General features: G+C 44.0%; 1 protein-coding gene and 1 long non-coding RNA gene across 4 annotated transcripts in view; one reads left to right on the top strand and one right to left on the bottom strand.

Annotated features, from left to right (window-relative positions):
• The window catches only part of DNAH14 (dynein axonemal heavy chain 14), a 410,501-nt gene that overhangs the window by 228,476 nt on the left and 164,122 nt on the right, over nt 1-17,903 (top strand). For all 3 annotated transcript variants that reach the window (XM_056568451.1, XM_056568450.1, XM_056568452.1), the window contains exons 43-44: nt 1,455-1,684; nt 4,611-4,727. In XM_056568451.1, coding sequence (XP_056424426.1) covers nt 1,455-1,684; nt 4,611-4,727 — 347 coding nt within the window. The remainder of the gene's footprint in view (nt 1-1,454; nt 1,685-4,610; nt 4,728-17,903) is intronic.
• On the bottom strand, nt 9,596-17,454 carry LOC130363104 (uncharacterized). The gene is made up of 3 exons (XR_008891726.1): nt 16,934-17,454; nt 10,114-10,160; nt 9,596-10,003 (listed from the first exon to the last, which is right to left on the bottom strand). It is a non-coding gene; the product is annotated as an uncharacterized LOC130363104 (long non-coding RNA).

The following is a 17,903-nucleotide window of genomic DNA, read 5'->3' as shown; positions in this document are numbered from 1 at the left end:
AAAAGGGGGGTGATTCAAACTTTTAATAGGGGAGGAGTTAAATGATCTTTATTCACTTTTTTTTTTCACTTTTTTTTTGCAGTGTTATAGGTCCCATAGGGACCTATAGCACTGCACACACTGATCATTGTTATCCCATAGGGACCTATAACACTGCACACACTGATCATTGTTATCCCATAGGGACCTATAACACTGCACACACTGATCATTGTTATCCCATAGGGACCTATAACACTGCACACACTGATCATTGTTATCCCATAGGGACCTATAACACTGCACACACTGATCATTGTTATCCCATAGGGACCTATAACACTGCACACACTGATCATTGTTATCCCATAGGGACCTATAACACTGCACACACTGATCATTGTTATCCCATAGGGACCTATAACACTGCACACACTGATCTTCTATGCTGATCACTGGTTTCTCATAAGAAACCAGTGATCAACGATTCTGCCGCATGACTGCTCATGCCTGGATCTCAGGCACTGAGCAGTCATTCGGCGATCGGACAGCGAGGAGGCAGGTAGGGGCCCTCCCACTGTCCTGTCAGCTGTTCGGGATGCCGCGATTAGCTATCCCGAACAGCCCGACTGAGCTAGCCGGCCACTTTCGGTTTCACTTTTAGCCGCGCGGCTCAGCTCTGAGCTCGCGGCTAAAGGGTTAAAAGCGTGCGGTGCCGCGATCGGCACTGCGCGCTATTAGAGGCGGGTCCCGGCTTCACTATGACGCCGGGCCCGCCGTGATATGACGCAGGGTTACTGTGTAACCCCGTGTTATATCAGGAGAGCAGGTCCAAGGGCGTACCTGTACGCCCTTGGTCCTTAAGGGGTTAAAAAGCAGTGACCAGTAGCTGCAGTCACCATTGCTGATTTTTTTTTGGGTGGTAGCCCCTGGAGAACTGCTGAGTAACCCTGGGGGTACTTGTACCCCAGGTTGGGAACTGCTGTCCTAAGTAATAAGAGTTGCTTAAAAATAAGTTAAAGGGGTACTCCGGTGGAAAACTTTTTTTTTTTTTTAAATCAACTGGTGTCAGAAAGTTAAATAGATTTGTAAATTACTTCTATTAAAACATCTTAATCCTTCCAGTAATTATTAGCTGCTGAATACTACAGAGGAAAGCTCTGTGTTCCAAAAAGAAAATAATTTCCTCTGTAGTATTCAGCAGCTAATAAGTACTGGAAGGATTAAGATTTTTTAATAGAAGTAATTTACAAATCTGTTTAACTTTCTGGCACCAGTTGATTAAAAAAAAAAGTTTTCCACCGGAGAACCCCTTTAAATTAAATGTAGGCATATGCCAAAAGTGGCGACTTTTCTTTCACCAGAAAATGGAGTAAACTGATCAGTAGATTCCTTGTAGAGTCGCGGAACGTTCTGTGATATGATAATGGTGACATTGATGTAAAACTAATGTGACCGGTGAAATTTCTTTACAGAGAAGAACAGAAGTGGTTCTTGGAGAAGCATCCGGAAAAGCTGGCTCCTCTGCTGGGGAAGCTGTACATTTTTGCGTTCACTTGGGCCTTCGGGGGCGTTTTAGCCCGGGAGGATGAACATGAAGGAGATTCCCTCATTGGGTTGAAGGCCAGAGATGAATCCTTGGTGGATGTCACCTACAACTTCAACAACTTTGTTCATGACTTGTTTGAAGGAGAACAAACCAATGGTAAGATAATCCTAGGGATGGCACCACAGATACCATCTTTTGTGTGACTGCTCCTTCCATCTTCTCCCATCACAATCATCTTTGATGCCACGCAGAACCGATCAACCATGGAAAGGAGTATGGTAGTTTCTAATCCATAACAGGGAAGACATAGGTCCATCTGAATCAGCCTCAGAGTTGGGCTACAACACCAGAAGATTCTTAAAGAGTACCTGTCATAAACAAAAAGTTATATGTTACTCAGTACCAAATCCTGATCACTTACATATAATTTTTATGTGTCTAGCACCTATATTTCGCTCACAAATACCTTCTATCTGTTGCTCGCTTGGTTTGTCATTCTGTGCTTTGGAGAGGGCGTGTCCTCTTCATCCAATCACTACAGGCTGCTCTGTAACCCCTCCTCCTTTCTGCAGTCTGATAGGACAGGAGTGAGCACAGAGGAGTGCTAGACCCACCCTCACTTACTGATGCTGCAGCCAGACTAGATTGTGTTCTAGATGGTATTTGGTGTTTTTGGTGGGTTGTTTTTTTTTATAAGCCATGATTTCTAGAAAAAGGAAATAAAATTTCCTTACAAAGTATATTAGAAAGGTAAATGTTTTGCCAAGATGTACAACATATGAAAAGTTTTTTGATCTAACAGTGCCCATTTAAAGGGAACCAATTATCAGATTTTACCCTATACAGTGGTCCCTCAACATACGATGGTAATCCGTTCCAAATGGACCATCGTTTGTTGAAACCATCGTATGTTGAGGGATCCGTGCAATGTAAAGTATAGGACAGTGGTCTACAACCTGTGGACCTCCAGATGTTGCAAAACTACAACACCCAGCATGGCTGTCCGGGCATGCTGGGAGTTGTAGTTTTGCAACATCTGGAGGTCCGCAGGTTGAAGACCACTGGTATTGGCGGTTATACTCACGTGTCCCCGCCTCTCAGGACCGTCACCGCTCGTCACGGATGCCCTGGATGTTGCCTTCCATCGCTGTTGCCGCGTCCCCGGGGTGTCCCCGACGCTCCGGCAAGGCCTCGGCATCCTCGCTCTCCGTCGTTGCCATCGCGTCGTTACGCACGCTGCTCCTATTGGATGACGGGACGGCGTGCGCAGCCACGTGATGACGACGATGGAGAGCGCCGACGATGCAGGGGATCCTGAAGAGGACGCGCCGGAGCCACGAGGACAGGTAAGTGATCGTCAGCGGAGCACACGGGGCACCGTAAACGGCTATCCGGGGGCAGCTGAAGCAGTCTGCGCTGCCGGATAGCTGTTTATGCGATGGCCCCAACATACAAAAGCATCGTATGTTGATGCTGCCTTCAACATGTGATGGCCTCTGAGAGTGATCGTATGCTGAAATGATCGTATGTCGGGGCCATCGTAGGTCGGGGGGGGTCACTGTATAATGCTTGGCAAAGCCTTAAATAGGGTAAAATCTTTATCCTCACTATCCCCGGGGGAAGTCCTGCCTGTAGGGATGGTGAGGATATGATCTTATAAACTGCTCCCCACCTGCTCCGTAAGTAGTCCCCTGGGCGGGGAACTCCTCTCACCTAGTCCAGTGTCTGCGGCCGGCTGATGGTGACTTGGCCTCCAGATTCCCCAGATCTCTTCTGATGGATCATCTGTGGGATGTGCTGGAGAAACAAGTCCGATCCATGGAGGCCGCACCTTACACCTTACAGGATCTTTTGCTGATACCTCACGGGACATGACAGGGGTCACAGCATGGCTACTAAATAGAATACAGACATAATGCCCCCCCTTATTCAAATTCATTTTCGCTCCTGGTATTATCTCTGAGAACTAAACCCCCATCATGTACTGGCAGTACTCCAAGCTCTGATACGTCCACTTTGTACCCATTGGGGCTCACTTACTAATGTTTTCCCGACAGTCTTTTGTCGTTTTTTTTTACTTTATTGGCACACAGTGTCTGCACCATGGCGCAGACAACGTGCGACTGTACGCGACCCGACCAGCCGAACATTCCCGACCAGCCGGACATTTTCACTCAAGAACCCGAAAAAGGGGCGTGTCCACTACGATTTGCAAAAATCCCACCAATTTATTGAAAAAAATCCCCTTATAAAACCCACAACATGAGACCAGGTCGAAAATGTATTTTTTTTTTTTTTTTTTATGATTATTAACTGTTCTTTTGCTGAATAAAAACTAAAATGATGTTAATTTGATGTTCAGAAGGGGGAGGCTCCTGCTTGTCCTATTAATGTTAAACCAAATACATTTTTTTAAGTATTTGATCTGGTTATTCTACACATTTGTAATGCAACTTCAATCTGTGGCATTTGCTAGTGTGTTCTGTCATCCGCTGCATTAGCACTCCACCCCCAGATGCGCTCCCCCCCCCATTTTCCCCCTTCAGGTCCGAGGCAGCCACTGGGGTGTGCGCCCAAGGATACTGCCGCCAGGAAGGAGAGATAGGTGTCCCCCACCTCCGGAATAGGACACCCATCTCCCCCCCCCCCCCCCCCCCTGCCGGAATATGACACCTACCTCGACCCCCCCCCCCCCTCCTGCAACCTGGTGGGGCTGCCGTGGCACAGGCTGCCTTGCTGGGAGCAGACGTCCTAGGTCCTAGCCCCTGAGGTGCCGGCCAGCGGGTCTTCCTGCGGCTGATCTGTGAGCTCCAACACTGGGACCACAGCACAGACCAGACAGGCCGACTCAGGTGGGGAGCACACTAACGCCATGAATACAATACATACGCTCGGGTTGGTAAATGACGTCATGCGCCCGAAGCCGTGCAACGCAACTCTACGCCAGATTAGTAAATTAGAAGGGAGATAGGAATCGGTAAAAATCAGAACCCGATGAAGCAGGAGCCGACTCAATAGTAAATGAGCCCCATTATATATAACTCTATCATTCTCTATCACACACGTTTCTCTTTTTCCCCAGGAGTCCAGCTTCCTCTGGGAGAGAATTCAGTGTTCAGTTACTTTGTTGATCTTCAAACCGGAAACTTTGTGTCTTGGGAAAGTTTAGTTCCGTCCACAGAATCTGTGATCCAGAAAGGTAAGATTTCTCCTCCTGAATATATGAAGCACCAGAATGAGGTAACAAAATGTGGATGCTGAAACTAAAATGTTTACTACGGTAAAACTTTAAGACCAAAGATCAAAATGATGCCCTGAGAACCTGTTCTGGTCATGTGATGGACACGGACACTTGTACTACAATGTAGAGTAGTGAGTACACCGCTTGTATAACAGGGGTACTCCGCTGCTAGACATCTTATTCCCTATCCAAAGGACAGGGGATAAGATGTCTAATCGTAGGGGTCCCGCTGCTGGAGACCCCCGCGATCTCCCGCAGAACCCGGCGTTCTAAACAGAAGCTGGGTTCCTGCGACAGTGGTTGTGACATCACGGCCACTCCCCCATGACATCACACCACGCCCCCTCCATTCATGTCTATGGGAGGGGGCGTGTCGGCCGACACACCCCCTCCCATAGACATGAATGGAGGGGGCATGGCTGACATAATGAGGGGCGTGTCTGTGATGTCACAATCGTGGCCTCCGGCTCAGAACACTGGAGCACCGGAGTACCCCTTTAATGTAGTTTCCCCTTAATATAACTCAACACACAGACATTAATGTCTAAACCTTGGCAACAAAAGGACCCCCCTAAGGGGAAATGTCGAAATTGGACCCAATTAGCTTCTGCTGTGGCATGCACCTCCTTAGTGTTACAAGGTCTCAGGTGTGAATGAAGAGCAGATGTCTTAAATTTGGTGTTATCGCTTTAAGGCTATGTTCATAGGGCAGAATTTCCACATGGAAATATGTATGAAAATTCCGTGTGAATTTATAGCCAATTCCTGAATTGGAAATTTTGCAGCAGAAATTCTGTTGTGTGAATGGGACAGAAGAATCCCATTGAAGTGTATTGGCTATAAATTCACGCAGAATTTTCATACATATTTCCATGTGGAAATTCTGCTGTGTGCACATAGCCTTACACTCTCTAATACTGATCAGTGGAAGTTCAATATGGCACCTCATGGCAAAGAATTGTTGCTCTACATAAAAACGGCCTAGGCTATAGGACAGGTTCCACTCAGAACAGGCCTCTCAATGGTCGAGCAAAGAAGTTGAGTGCACGTGCTCAGTGTCATACCTAGAGGTTGTCTTTGGGAAATAGGCGTATAAGTTCTGCCACTATGGCAGCAGAGTTATAAGGGGTGGGGGTCAGCCTGTCAGTGCTCAGACTATATGCCGCACACTGTATAGTCTGCATGCCTGTTGTCCCAGAAGGAAACCTCTTCTAAAGATGTGGGGTAGATACTGGGTGTTAGGAGAAATACCTTATCACTTCGTGCCGCCAGGGCACCGTTATCCTATCCACGGTCCGAGGTTGGAGACAGCTTCTCCTGGGCCAGACACAGGGAGTAAAGGAACACACCGACATCAGGTTACAGATAACTGACATTACTGAGCAGGGTGCAGATGGAATTACACTGACAGTCTGGTGCAGAGTGGAGAGGATGCAGTGTAACCCTTTGGGAGCCCTGTTGCCTTGCTGGGATTTGTGGTGCTTTCACCAAATTAATTGATAGTGACTTGAAAGGCAGGTAGATGAATCCTGATAGGTAGGGTTCTGTCAAGGTAGCCTTCTCCGCCAGGGCATGGACTTCCACCATGCAAGTAATCCTTGCAGAATGACTGGATAGAATACCTGGGCCTTTCCTTGAGGCTTCCACACGCAACACACTGTGGCTCAGCTTACACTCAACTGTGAACTGGGGCAACTCCTCCCCCACTACACTATATAGCTAAGGATTTAGCGGTTCCCATTGGCAGGCAGGGTCACATGGGGTTCACACAGCTCCTCTCTTAACCCCTTAAGACCAAGCGTTTTTCCGTCTTTTGCACTTTCGTTTTTTTCCTCCTTACCTTTTAAAAATCATAACCCTTTCAATTTTGCACCTAAAAATCCATATGATGGCTTATTTTTTTTGCACCATCAATTCTGCTTCATAATGACATCAATCATTTTACCCAAAAATCTACGGCGAAACCCAAAAAAAAATCATTGTGCAACAAAATTGAAGAAAAAAAAACGCCATTTTGCTTCTGTTTTATGCAGTACATTTTTTGGTAAAAATAACACCTTCTCTTTATTCTGTAGGTCCATATGATTAAAATGATACCCTACTATTCGGGTACCACAGGGGTCAGTCTTGGATCCTGTCCTATTTAATATTTTCATTAATGACCTTGTAGAGGGGTTGAATAGTAAAGTAGCAATCTTTGCAGATAATACTAAACTCTGTAAAGCGGTAAACACAATAGAGGACAGTGCACTGTTACAAATGGATCTGGATAGGTTGGAGGTTTGGGCTGAGAAGTGGCAGATGAGGTTCAACCCTGAAAAATGTAAGGTAATGCACATGGGGAGGAAAAATACGGGCTGGGATTATGTATTAAATGGGAGAACACTTGGAACTCCAGTACCCAGAAAGATTATCAGAATTGGGGATATTTAGTTTAGAAAAAAGAAGGCTTAGGGGAGACCTAATAACTATGTATAAATATATCAGGGGACCGTACAGAGATCTCTCCCGTAATCTATTTATACCCAGGACTGTATCTATAACAAGGGGGCATCATCTACGTTTAGAGGAAAGAAGGTTTCTACACCAGTACAGACGGGGGTTCTTTACTGTAAGAGCAGTGAGACTGTGGAATTCTCTCCCAGTAGAGGTGGTCATGGTGAACTCTGTAAAAGAATTTAAAAGGGGTCTGGATGCATTTTTGGAGAATAATAACATCGCTGGTTATGTATACTAGATTTATAGGGACAGAACGTTGATCCAGGGATTTATTCTGGTGCCATATTTGGAGGTCGGAAGGAATTTTTACCTCTAGTATGAGGGTTTTTTGCCTTCCTCTGGATCAACTCAGTAGGGACTCATTAGGGTTATACATTGAACTTGATGGACTCTGGTCTTTTTTCAACCATATGAACTATGTTACTATGTTACTTATATAGGTTTTGATTTTGTCGTACTTCTGGAAAAAATCATAACTACATGCAAGAAAATTTATACGTTTAAAATTGTCTTCTTCCGACCCCTATAACTTTTTTCTTAGTCCGCATATGGGACGGTATGAGTACTCATATTTTGTGTCGTGATCTGAAGTTTTATCAGTACCATTTTTGTTTTGATCTGACTTTTTGATCACTTTTTATAATTTTTTTATGGTATATGATGCTATTTTGGACTTTGGAATTTTTTTTTGTGTGTACGCCATTGACCATGCGGTTAATTTAATGATATATTTTTATAGTTCAGACATTTATGCACGTGGCGACACCACATATGTTTATTTTTTTACACAGTTTATTTTTTATTTTTATCACTTAGGGACACAGGGCGCACCTTTACGCCTATGGAAATTTCAGTCCCCGACATTTAACGAAAAGTCATCAAACACCTGTGGGGTGTTAAGGCTCACTGGACCCCTTGTTACGTTCCCTGAGGTGTGTGGTTTCCAAAATAGGATGCCATGTGTTTTTTTTTTCTATTCTGGCACCATAGGGGCTTCCTGAATGTGACATGCCCCCCAAAAACCATTTCAGAAAAACTCACTCTCCAAAATCCCATTGTCGCTCCTTCCATTCTGAGCCCTCTAGTGTACCCACAGAACACTTGACATACACTTATGAGATACTTCCTTACTTGACAGAAATTTAGGGTGATTTCTCTCCTTTTACCCCTTTGTAAAAATTTCAAAAAACTGGGTCTACAAGAACATGCGAGTGTAAAAAATGAAGATTTTGAATTTTCTCCTTCACTTTCCTGTGAAACACCTAAAGGGTTAACACACTTACTGAATGTCATTTTGAATACTTTGAGGGTTGCAGTTTTCATAATGGGGTCATTTGTGGGGTATTTCTAATATGAAGGGCCCTCAAATCCACTTCAAACCTGAACTGGTCCCTGAAAAATTCAGATTTTGAAAATTTTGAGAAAAATTGGAAAATTGCTGCTGAACTTTGAAGCCCTCTGGTGTCTTCCAAAAGTAAAAACTCATAAATTTTATGATGCAAACATAAAGTAGACATATTGTATATGTGAATCAATGTATAATTTATTTGGGATGTCCATTTTCCTTATAAGCAGAGAGTTTCAAAGTAAAAAAAAATGCAAAATTGTCTAATTTTAATGCAAGTATTGACGAAATTTTACCACTAACATAAAGTAGAATATGTCAAGAAAAAACTCGGAATCAGAATGAAAAGTAAAAGCATCCCAGAGTTATTCATGCTTAAAGTGACAGTGGTCAGATGTGCAGAAAAATGGCCAGGTCCTTAAGGTAAAAATGGGTTGGGTCCTTAAAGGGGTACTCCCACCCTAGACATCTTATCCCCTATCCAAAGGATAGGGGATAAGATGTCTGATCTCAGGGGTCCCGCCGCTGGGGACCCCCGCAGGATTGCATGCGGCACCCACCTGTTTTTTGTCCGGAAGCGCTGGAGGGTCTGAGTGGCGACTACGGGAACGGAAGTCCATGACGTCAGGACTCTGCCCCTGTGTGACGTCACGCCCGTCCCCTCAATGCAAGGACTTGCATAGACTTGCATTGAGAGGACGGGCGTGATGTCACACGGGGGCGGAGTCCTGACGTTCCCGTAGTCTCGACTCAAACCCTCCAGCGCTTCCAGACAAAAAACAGGTGGGTGCCACATGCAATCCTGCGGGGGTCCCCAGTGGCGGGACCCCTGAGATCAGACATCTTATCCCCTATCCTTTGGATAGGGGATAAGATGTCTAGGGTGGGAGTACCCCTTTAAGGGGTTAAATGGGAAAAGGGGGTGATTCAAACTTTTATCCGGAAAGGGGTTAAATCACTAAATGCATTTTTTTTTTTGCAATGTTATAGCCCTTATAGGGGGCTATAAAATGCATTACACTGATTGCAGGCACTGATCAATGCTATATTATTATGTGACACATTCCCTTTAAGGGGTTCTGGCTATTTTGTAATCCTGGCCATTTTCTGTCAGATGATTTTGTTGCACCATTATCCCGTCTGGACCTATCTGAACCAGTCTCGGCACCAGCTGCTGTTGTTATATAAGCTTACAGTGGAGCATGCTGATGTAACATTAATATCCACCTTCTACGATGAGAATTATTTGCTTTCCTTCTTTATCACATTTATCACTGATTTCGGATTCTAGACTCTGTTCTTCGTCGTATCCCATCTATTTATCTTCTCCTCTATCACCTTTGCTCTTGTGCTTCCTGTAGGAGACCTGTCCGGGCCCTTTGCATTATTCCTTTAGCATATAAATGTGATAAGACGGACAGTGGGAGGAAGAATTATTTATAGCTCTGAATATAAGACAAGTCTTGTGATACATTACTGCTGTATTCTTACATTACTCACTTCTTATCCAGTTATTTTCCTTCTCTCTGTATTGTTGTCATTGTGTTCTACAGTATAAAGCACAATACACAAATATAACATCGCATAAAGAAAAGGTTGTGTTTATTGCTGTTTCCAGTTTCTCTATTCATTTTGGTGAATCATTGGATATTGTTCAAATATATTCATATGCATTTTACTTTACACCAATGAGAATTCGTATGTACCATGTTTAAAGGTTTTTGATATAGATCAGTAGTACATGTAAGTATAGAAAACCTATAGAAAACATGTAATAAGAGTTTTTGTGGTATCAGGGGTGTGGTTGGAGTAATACACAGTTCGTGACACCAGGACAACGCTAACCTACACGTTCTGAGGATGAGATAGCTCTCCTCGGCCAGGCATGGGGACAATAACGTCCACGATGCCAAATTATGGAAAACTATCTTTACTGAGGCAGAAATATTGGTAAACCTTCCACGGTACAGAGTTGTGCAGGGGGAAGTGCACAGTGAGCCCAGGAAGCCTGTCACCTTGCTGGGATTTGTAGTTGGTGAAACTGCAGAATTAGAGACTTTATACTGACTGATTGACTTAAAGGGGTACTCCGGTGAAAACCTTTTTTCTTTTAAATCAACTGGTGCCAGAAAGTTAAACAGATTTGTAAATTACTTCTATTAAAAAATCTTAATCCTTCCTGTACTTATTAGCTGCTGAATACTACAGAGGAAATTCTTTTCTTTTTGGAATTCTCTCTGATGACATCACGAGCACAGTGCTCTTTGCTGACGTCATTATAATAATAAAAACTATTTACTTATTGTTGTCCTTAGTGGGATTTGAACCCAAGTCCCCAGCACTGCAAGGCAGCAGTGCTAACCACTGAGCCACCATGCTGCCCTTTGCATACATCTGCTATGCAGGGGTGCCAAAATGGACAGAGATGTCAGCAGAGAGCACTGTGCTCGTGATGTCATCAGTGTTCCAAAAAGAAAGGAATTTCCTCTGTAGCATTCAGAAGCTAATAAGTACTGGAAGGATTAAGATTTTTTAATAGAAGTAATTTACAAATATGTTTACCTTTCTGCCACCAGTTGATTTAAAAGAAAAAAGGTTTTCACCGGAGTACCCCTTTAAGGTTATTTTTCCCCGAAGCATTGTGCTTACCACACAAGGGATGCAGGAGGCAATGTTTAGCCCACAGGATGACATCCTGTGCCTGGACACTACAATTTTAGGCATAGGTGGCATCTTCATCCTTACTAACCCCCCTAAAAATCCATCTAGTGTAAAACAGCAAATAAAAGAGAGGAAGGAGGGGGATGCGGCTGCAGTCAGTCAGCTTCAGGCTGTGTGTGAGACTGCATGCTATGAGAGGGGAGGCGGAGCTGCTGCGGTAGCATGTAATTGGTCAGAGTAGCTGACACAACTCTGACATCACACCAGAAAGAGCCCACCCCTTTAAAACGCTTATGTAAAGGAATTGTAGACTTACAACGACCAGTGGAAAGAAGGAAAAAATAAACAAAATCTGCAAATTACACACAAATTACTGTCTGAACAGAGCTGTAGCTAGGCTTCCCTTCAGCTGGGTAAAAGGTTCAGTGTGGCGTCTCCATTATAAACACATCCCCCCTGCCCACCGTGAACATAAATAGTATTGCTATATAGGACACACATATTTATTGCATCTGTAGTACAGTTATACTGTACACATTAGTAGTAGTCCTATACAGTGATCCCTCATAGAGATGAGCGAACTTACAGTAAATTCGATTCGTCACAAACTTCTCAGCTCGGCGCTTGCTGACTTTTCCTGCATAAATTAGTTCAGCTTTCCGGTGCTCCGGTGGGCTGGAAAAGGTGGATACTGTCCTAAGAAAGAGTCTCCTAAGACTGTATCCACCTTTTCCAGCCCACGGGAGCACCGGAAAGCTGAACTAATTTATGCAGGAAAAGTCAGCAACCGCCGAGCCGAGAAGTCCGTGGCGAATCGAATTTACTGTAAGTTCGCTCATCTCTAATCCCTCAACTTACAATGGCCTCAACATACGATAGTTTCAACATGGTCTTTTCTGGCCCATTGTAACTTGAAACCAGACTCAACATACAATGCTATGGAATCTGCGAAACGTGTCAATGGCTGGAAGAACCGGCCAATCAGAATGGGCATTCACTGGTAAAACCCCTGTATTCCTAAAGTGTATGCACTGACTGGTGTCTGGTAGCGCCCCCTACAGTACAGGGAAGTATTACATGTTCTGTACTCTTTACCTGTACCAGGGTTAGCTGCTCTTTTGGACACCAGGTGAGGGTGACTCCATTTTACTATTTTTAGGACACTGTGTTCTGTACAGGACCCTGAAGAAGCTTCTGTCCTCTACATAGACCAGTGTTTCCCAAAGAGGGTGCCTCCAGCTGTTGCAAAACTACAACTCCCAGCATGCCCGGACAGCCTTCGGCTGTCCGGGCATGCTGGTAGTTGTAGTTTTGCAGCAGCTGGAGGCACCCTCTTTGGGAAACACTGAAATAGACAGTGATTTACAGCTCCCAGCAGATCTTTCTTACTTTTACGTGTAAGGACTTGCTTTATCTATATTAGTTATCTACTTATTTATCTTTAATCCTCACTTTTTCCTATTTTTTGGATGACATTTTGGTGGCTTCAGAACCAATTATCAGGTTTCCACAGAGTTCTGCTCTCAACATACAATGGTTTCACCATACAATGGTCGTCCTGGAACCAATTAATATTGTAACTTGAGGGACCACTGTACATTGCACATAGAAAGTACAACTATCTTGAATGTACACATAAATTGTGCCAATACTCTACACATCAGTTGCACCACTATACTGTATACACTAATACTATCACTATGCCATACACATAAATAGTACCAACACTGTACACCTCAGTACTTATATATATATATATATATATATATATATATATATATATAGTAGTGCCATACTGTACGCATTAAAAGTACTGTCTAACCATAAACATAGGAAGTACCACTATATTGTACAAATAACACTGCTATAGTATACACAAAATAGTATTGCTGTATCATACACATAAATAGTACCAATATTGTATATGTCTGTAGTACAGTTAAAATGTACACATTACTAGTACTGCTATACAATACAAATAAAAAGTACAACAATCTCGAATGCACACAAACTTTTTCACTATACCATACACATAAATTGTACCAGTACTCTACACATCATTAGCACCACCATACTGTACACGCTAATACTATTGCTATACCATACACATTAATAGGACCAACACTGTACACCTCAATAGTATTGCTCTATATATATATATATATATATATATTTATTTTTTTTACTGTAATATTTATCAGGATTTTACATATTAACAAAGAACACAGTAGAGCCAACAAAGCAAATAAAACATCGAAGTCAGCAAGCACAAAATAGCCATCGTAAAGAGTGGCAGAAATAGGCTAAAACATTATGAGGAAGGTATATAAATCCCCAACTGGCAAAAACGGAGGGGCCAGAACTATAACGAAAATTATGTCCAGCACCAGGATGTGGATAAAAACGGGTTTCTTTATTCAATGAAGACAGCTACATACATGAAATCTCTGACGCGTTTCACGCTTTCGCGCTTAGTCAGAGTCATATGACTAAGCGCGAAAGCGTGAAACGCATCAGAGATTTCATGTATGTAGCTGTCTTCATTGAATAAAAAAACCCGTTTTTAATCCACATCCTGGTGCTGGACAATAATTTTCGTTTTGTCTACTATTGAAGCCGGAGGCGGGACTGGTGGATCCGCGCACAGAAGGTGTGTGATTGCTGGGTGAGCGGTCAATGCTTCCTCCTTTCTCCTGGCCAGAACTATAAGTCCAAGCAAACATCAGGGGAGAGCACCATCATAATATAGTAGGCAATAAGAAACTTCAAAATATAATGGGGGTGAGGAGTGAGGGAAGACATGAGAGGGAGGAACATAGAGACACATAAGAGGACAAAAAGAGAGACAACACAGATAAGATAAGGTCACGGAGGCTGTCTATCAGTAAATCGGTCCCACGGGTCCCATATGGATAAGAATAAGGGAATAGTGTTATTCAAGGAGGCAGTGAGAGATTCTAGGGAGCGAATCTCACAAATGCGAGCAATAAGATCATTTTCTGATGGAGGTCTGATTCTAATGTTTGGCTATGAGGGTCTTGGCTACATGCATAAAGAGCTTAAATGGCTTTTTAGATAGAACCCGGGTAGACAAGTGTAGGAGGAAGACAATGGGATCAAAACACCTAAGACAGAGTGAACTAGCTTCTGCACCCGCACCCAAAAGTTAACTCTAAGCGGGCACGACCAGAAAATGTGGTATATAGTACCCAGACCCACTCCACAACGCCAGCATTGGAGGAATGTCAGGGTTCAATTTATTCAAAAGTACCGAGGTATGGTAGCATCCCATGAGCATCTTAAAATGTGTTTCTTTATAAGCCGTGCATAACGAGGCCTTAGAAGCCCGTTCGCAGATTATACACCATTGTGGAATCGAGATAGTGATATTAAGGGCCTCCTCCCAGCGACTCATATAGCGATGAGAAGGAGGGGGGCCATCCGGAGGGGAGAGCAAGAAAGAATAAATATCAGAGAGGAGTACTTTCACCTGATGACCGCCCCTACACAGCCGTTCAAAGCCTGTGGGCAAGGATACAGTCAGAGAGCCTTGTCTAGAGGACAGATAATGGCGAAGCTGAACATAGTGGGCTTCCTCCGAAGAAGGGAGACCCCAACGGGTAGCTAGCTGGTCAAAAGGAAGGAGAGAACCAGTGAGGGGATCAACTACGTCAGCCCAGCAAAACAGATCTCTGGAGCCCCACTCCCTAACCATACCAGAAGCGATTCCCAGAGAAAATTTAGGGTGGCAGAGAAAGGATTGAAGAAGAGAGAAAGAGGAAAAGAGCTGAAATTGCCTGGAACAGCTCCAGACATAATGGGAGAATGACATAGGATCGATGGAGTGGGAGGGAGGGAAGCCCACAGAAAAGAGTTATGATGGACTGGGGCAAGCCACAATTTCTCCACTTCCATCCATTTACTGTAGGCGTGGTAAGTAGACCACGCAGCCCAGTGGCGCAAATGGGCGGCCCAATAATATTTAGTGACATCGGGTACCCCTAACCCTCCCATCAATCTACTGCCCATCATAACCGACATAGGGAGACGGTGGCGCTTGTCGTCCCAAATAAACCGGAAAATAGCTGTCTGAAAAGAGTGCAAAACAGCCAAAGGAAGTCGGACCGGTAACGTCTCAAAAAAAATATAGCAATTTAGGGAGAATGGTCATCTTCACTGCCGCAATGCCCCCGGAAAAGGAAATATATTGGGACCGCCATTTTTCCATTAAAGCTCGGAGCTGACGAAAAAGAGCAGGGAATTTTGTAGAATATAAAGAAGAGTAGCTAGGGGAGAGGGAGACCCCCAAATACTTAATAGCAGAAGAAGACCACCAGAAGGAAAAGTCAGCCCGTAAGAGAGCGATCAAGGAGGAGGAGGGGAGATTTAAAAGCAAGGCTTCAGATTTAGAGAGGTTAACCTTATAGCCTGAAAGACAACCATAGGCATGGAGAGGTTAATACAGTGCAGGTAAAGATAGCAAAGGGTTACTGAGGGTTAGCAAGACATCATCAGCGAATAGGCAGATCTTATATTCCCTACCATGAAGGATAATGCCAGAAATGTCCGAGTCCCTCCAGATCAGCGCCGCTAGAGGTTCAATGCACAAAGCAAAAATCAGGGGGGAGAGCGGGCATCCTTACCTAGTGCCATTAAATAATGAAAAGGCGGGAGAAGAGGCATGAGGTAATTTAGTAGAGGCAGTGGGCGAGGAGTAGAGAACCCACAGTGCAGTGAGGAAATTGCCCAAAATACCAAACTTCTGCAGGGTAGCAAACAGAAATGGCCGACCCAACCTATTGAAGGCCTTTTCAGCATCTAAACGAAGACCCAAAGCCTGGTCTGACCTCCGATTAACAAGATCTATCAGATCCACTACCCGTCTAGTATTATCTCCACCCTGTCGACAAGGAATAAAACCAACATGGTCCTTGTGTACAAGGTAGGAAGAAAGCAGCAAAGGCGATTAGCCAAGACCTTAGAGAACAATTTCAGGTCAGAGTTAAAAAGGGCAATGGGCCCATAGCTGGAGCAATCATGGGGGTCTTTACCAGGCTTAGGAATCAACCTGCTTCTATTTTGCTCAATTAGGATGGGGTTTGCAGGGCTATTACAGTGGATTTCATGGCCAAAATACACATCAGTCTGACTCATGACATTGTAGTAGCGCAGTACAGAGGGCTTCACCTCTGTCCCGTAGATGTATCAGTCATAACCCAATAGAAGGGCTTGTTCTAGAACAGTGGTCTCCAAACTGCGGCCCTCCAGATGTTGCAAAACTACGACTCCCAGTAAGCTGAAATTTGTAGTTTTGCCACCGTATGGTAAACCACTGTTCTAGAGTTACATTGGCCCCCTCTTTTCTGGACTCACCCACTGACCCGCAGCTGCCTTCTACCGCCAAACACTGTCCTGGTGGCCTAGGGAATTGACATATATTCGCGTGCCCTGTACGTCTCCACAGTCTTCAGTGTCTCGCTAACTATACTCAATAGCTGTAGGGGATTGTGCGGGCGTACACCACAGAGATACTCATCAGACGTGACAGGATCCTGTCCCAGTACATTGCGCCAGTGTTTGTTGATGGCGGTTACTATATTTATCCCCGGCTTATTTTCAGCATTTTCATTTTTTTTTTATATATTTTTTTAATCCTTACGTTATTTGTGCTGTCAACACATTTATATCTTCCTCACTTGTCACTCATTGTTACAGGACGGCATTCATACACATTACAACAACTTGATAGATTTGTCTCATATTTAGCATAATAACATATCAGGGGCGGATACACAACCATATTAACTTTGGCGCAAATCAGTCAAGGAGAAGGTGATGATTTCATATGTTGTGCTGCTGTGTTGGATCAGTCCATTATTGTAGGTAGTGACTGTGCATTGGTTTGGTCCACAGTTAACTAAGAGACAGCCAGGACAGTTCATTGGATCAGTCCATTATTGTAGGTAGTGACTGTGCATTGGTTTGGTCCATAGTTATCTAAGAGACAGCTGGGGCAGTTCATTGGATCAGTCCATTATTGTAGGTAGTGACTGTACATCGGATCGGTCCACAGTTAGCTAAGAGACAGCTGGGACAGTCCATTGGATCAGTCCATTATTGTAGGTAGTGACTGTGCATTTGTTCGGTCCATAGTTATCTAAGAGACAGCTGGGGCAGTTCATTGGATCAGTCCATTATTGTAGGTAGTGACTGTACATCGGATCGGTCCACAGTTAGCTAAGAGACAGCTGGGACAGTCCATTGGATCAGTCCATTATTGTAGGTAGTGACTGTGCATTGGTTTGGTCCACAGTTAGCTAAGAGACAGCTGGGACAGTCCATTGGTTCAGTCCATTATTGTAGGTAGTGACTGTGTATTTGTTCGGTCCATAGTTATCTAAGAGACAGCTGGGACAGTCCATTGGATCAGTCCATTATTGTAGGTAGTGACTGTGCATTGGTTTTGTCCATATGTAGCTAAGAGACAGTTGGGACAGTTCATTGGATCAGTCCATTATTGTAGGTAGTGACTGTGCATTGGTTTGGTCCACAGTTAGCTAAGAGACAGTTGGGACAGTTCATTGGATCAGTCCATTATTGTAGGTAGTGACTGTGCATTGGTTTGGTCC

Source organism: Hyla sarda, chromosome 3 (genome assembly GCF_029499605.1).
Source record: "Hyla sarda isolate aHylSar1 chromosome 3, aHylSar1.hap1, whole genome shotgun sequence".
Classification (NCBI taxonomy): Eukaryota; Metazoa; Chordata; class Amphibia; order Anura; family Hylidae; genus Hyla; species Hyla sarda.
This window is presented reverse-complemented; position numbering and strand designations above follow the sequence as displayed.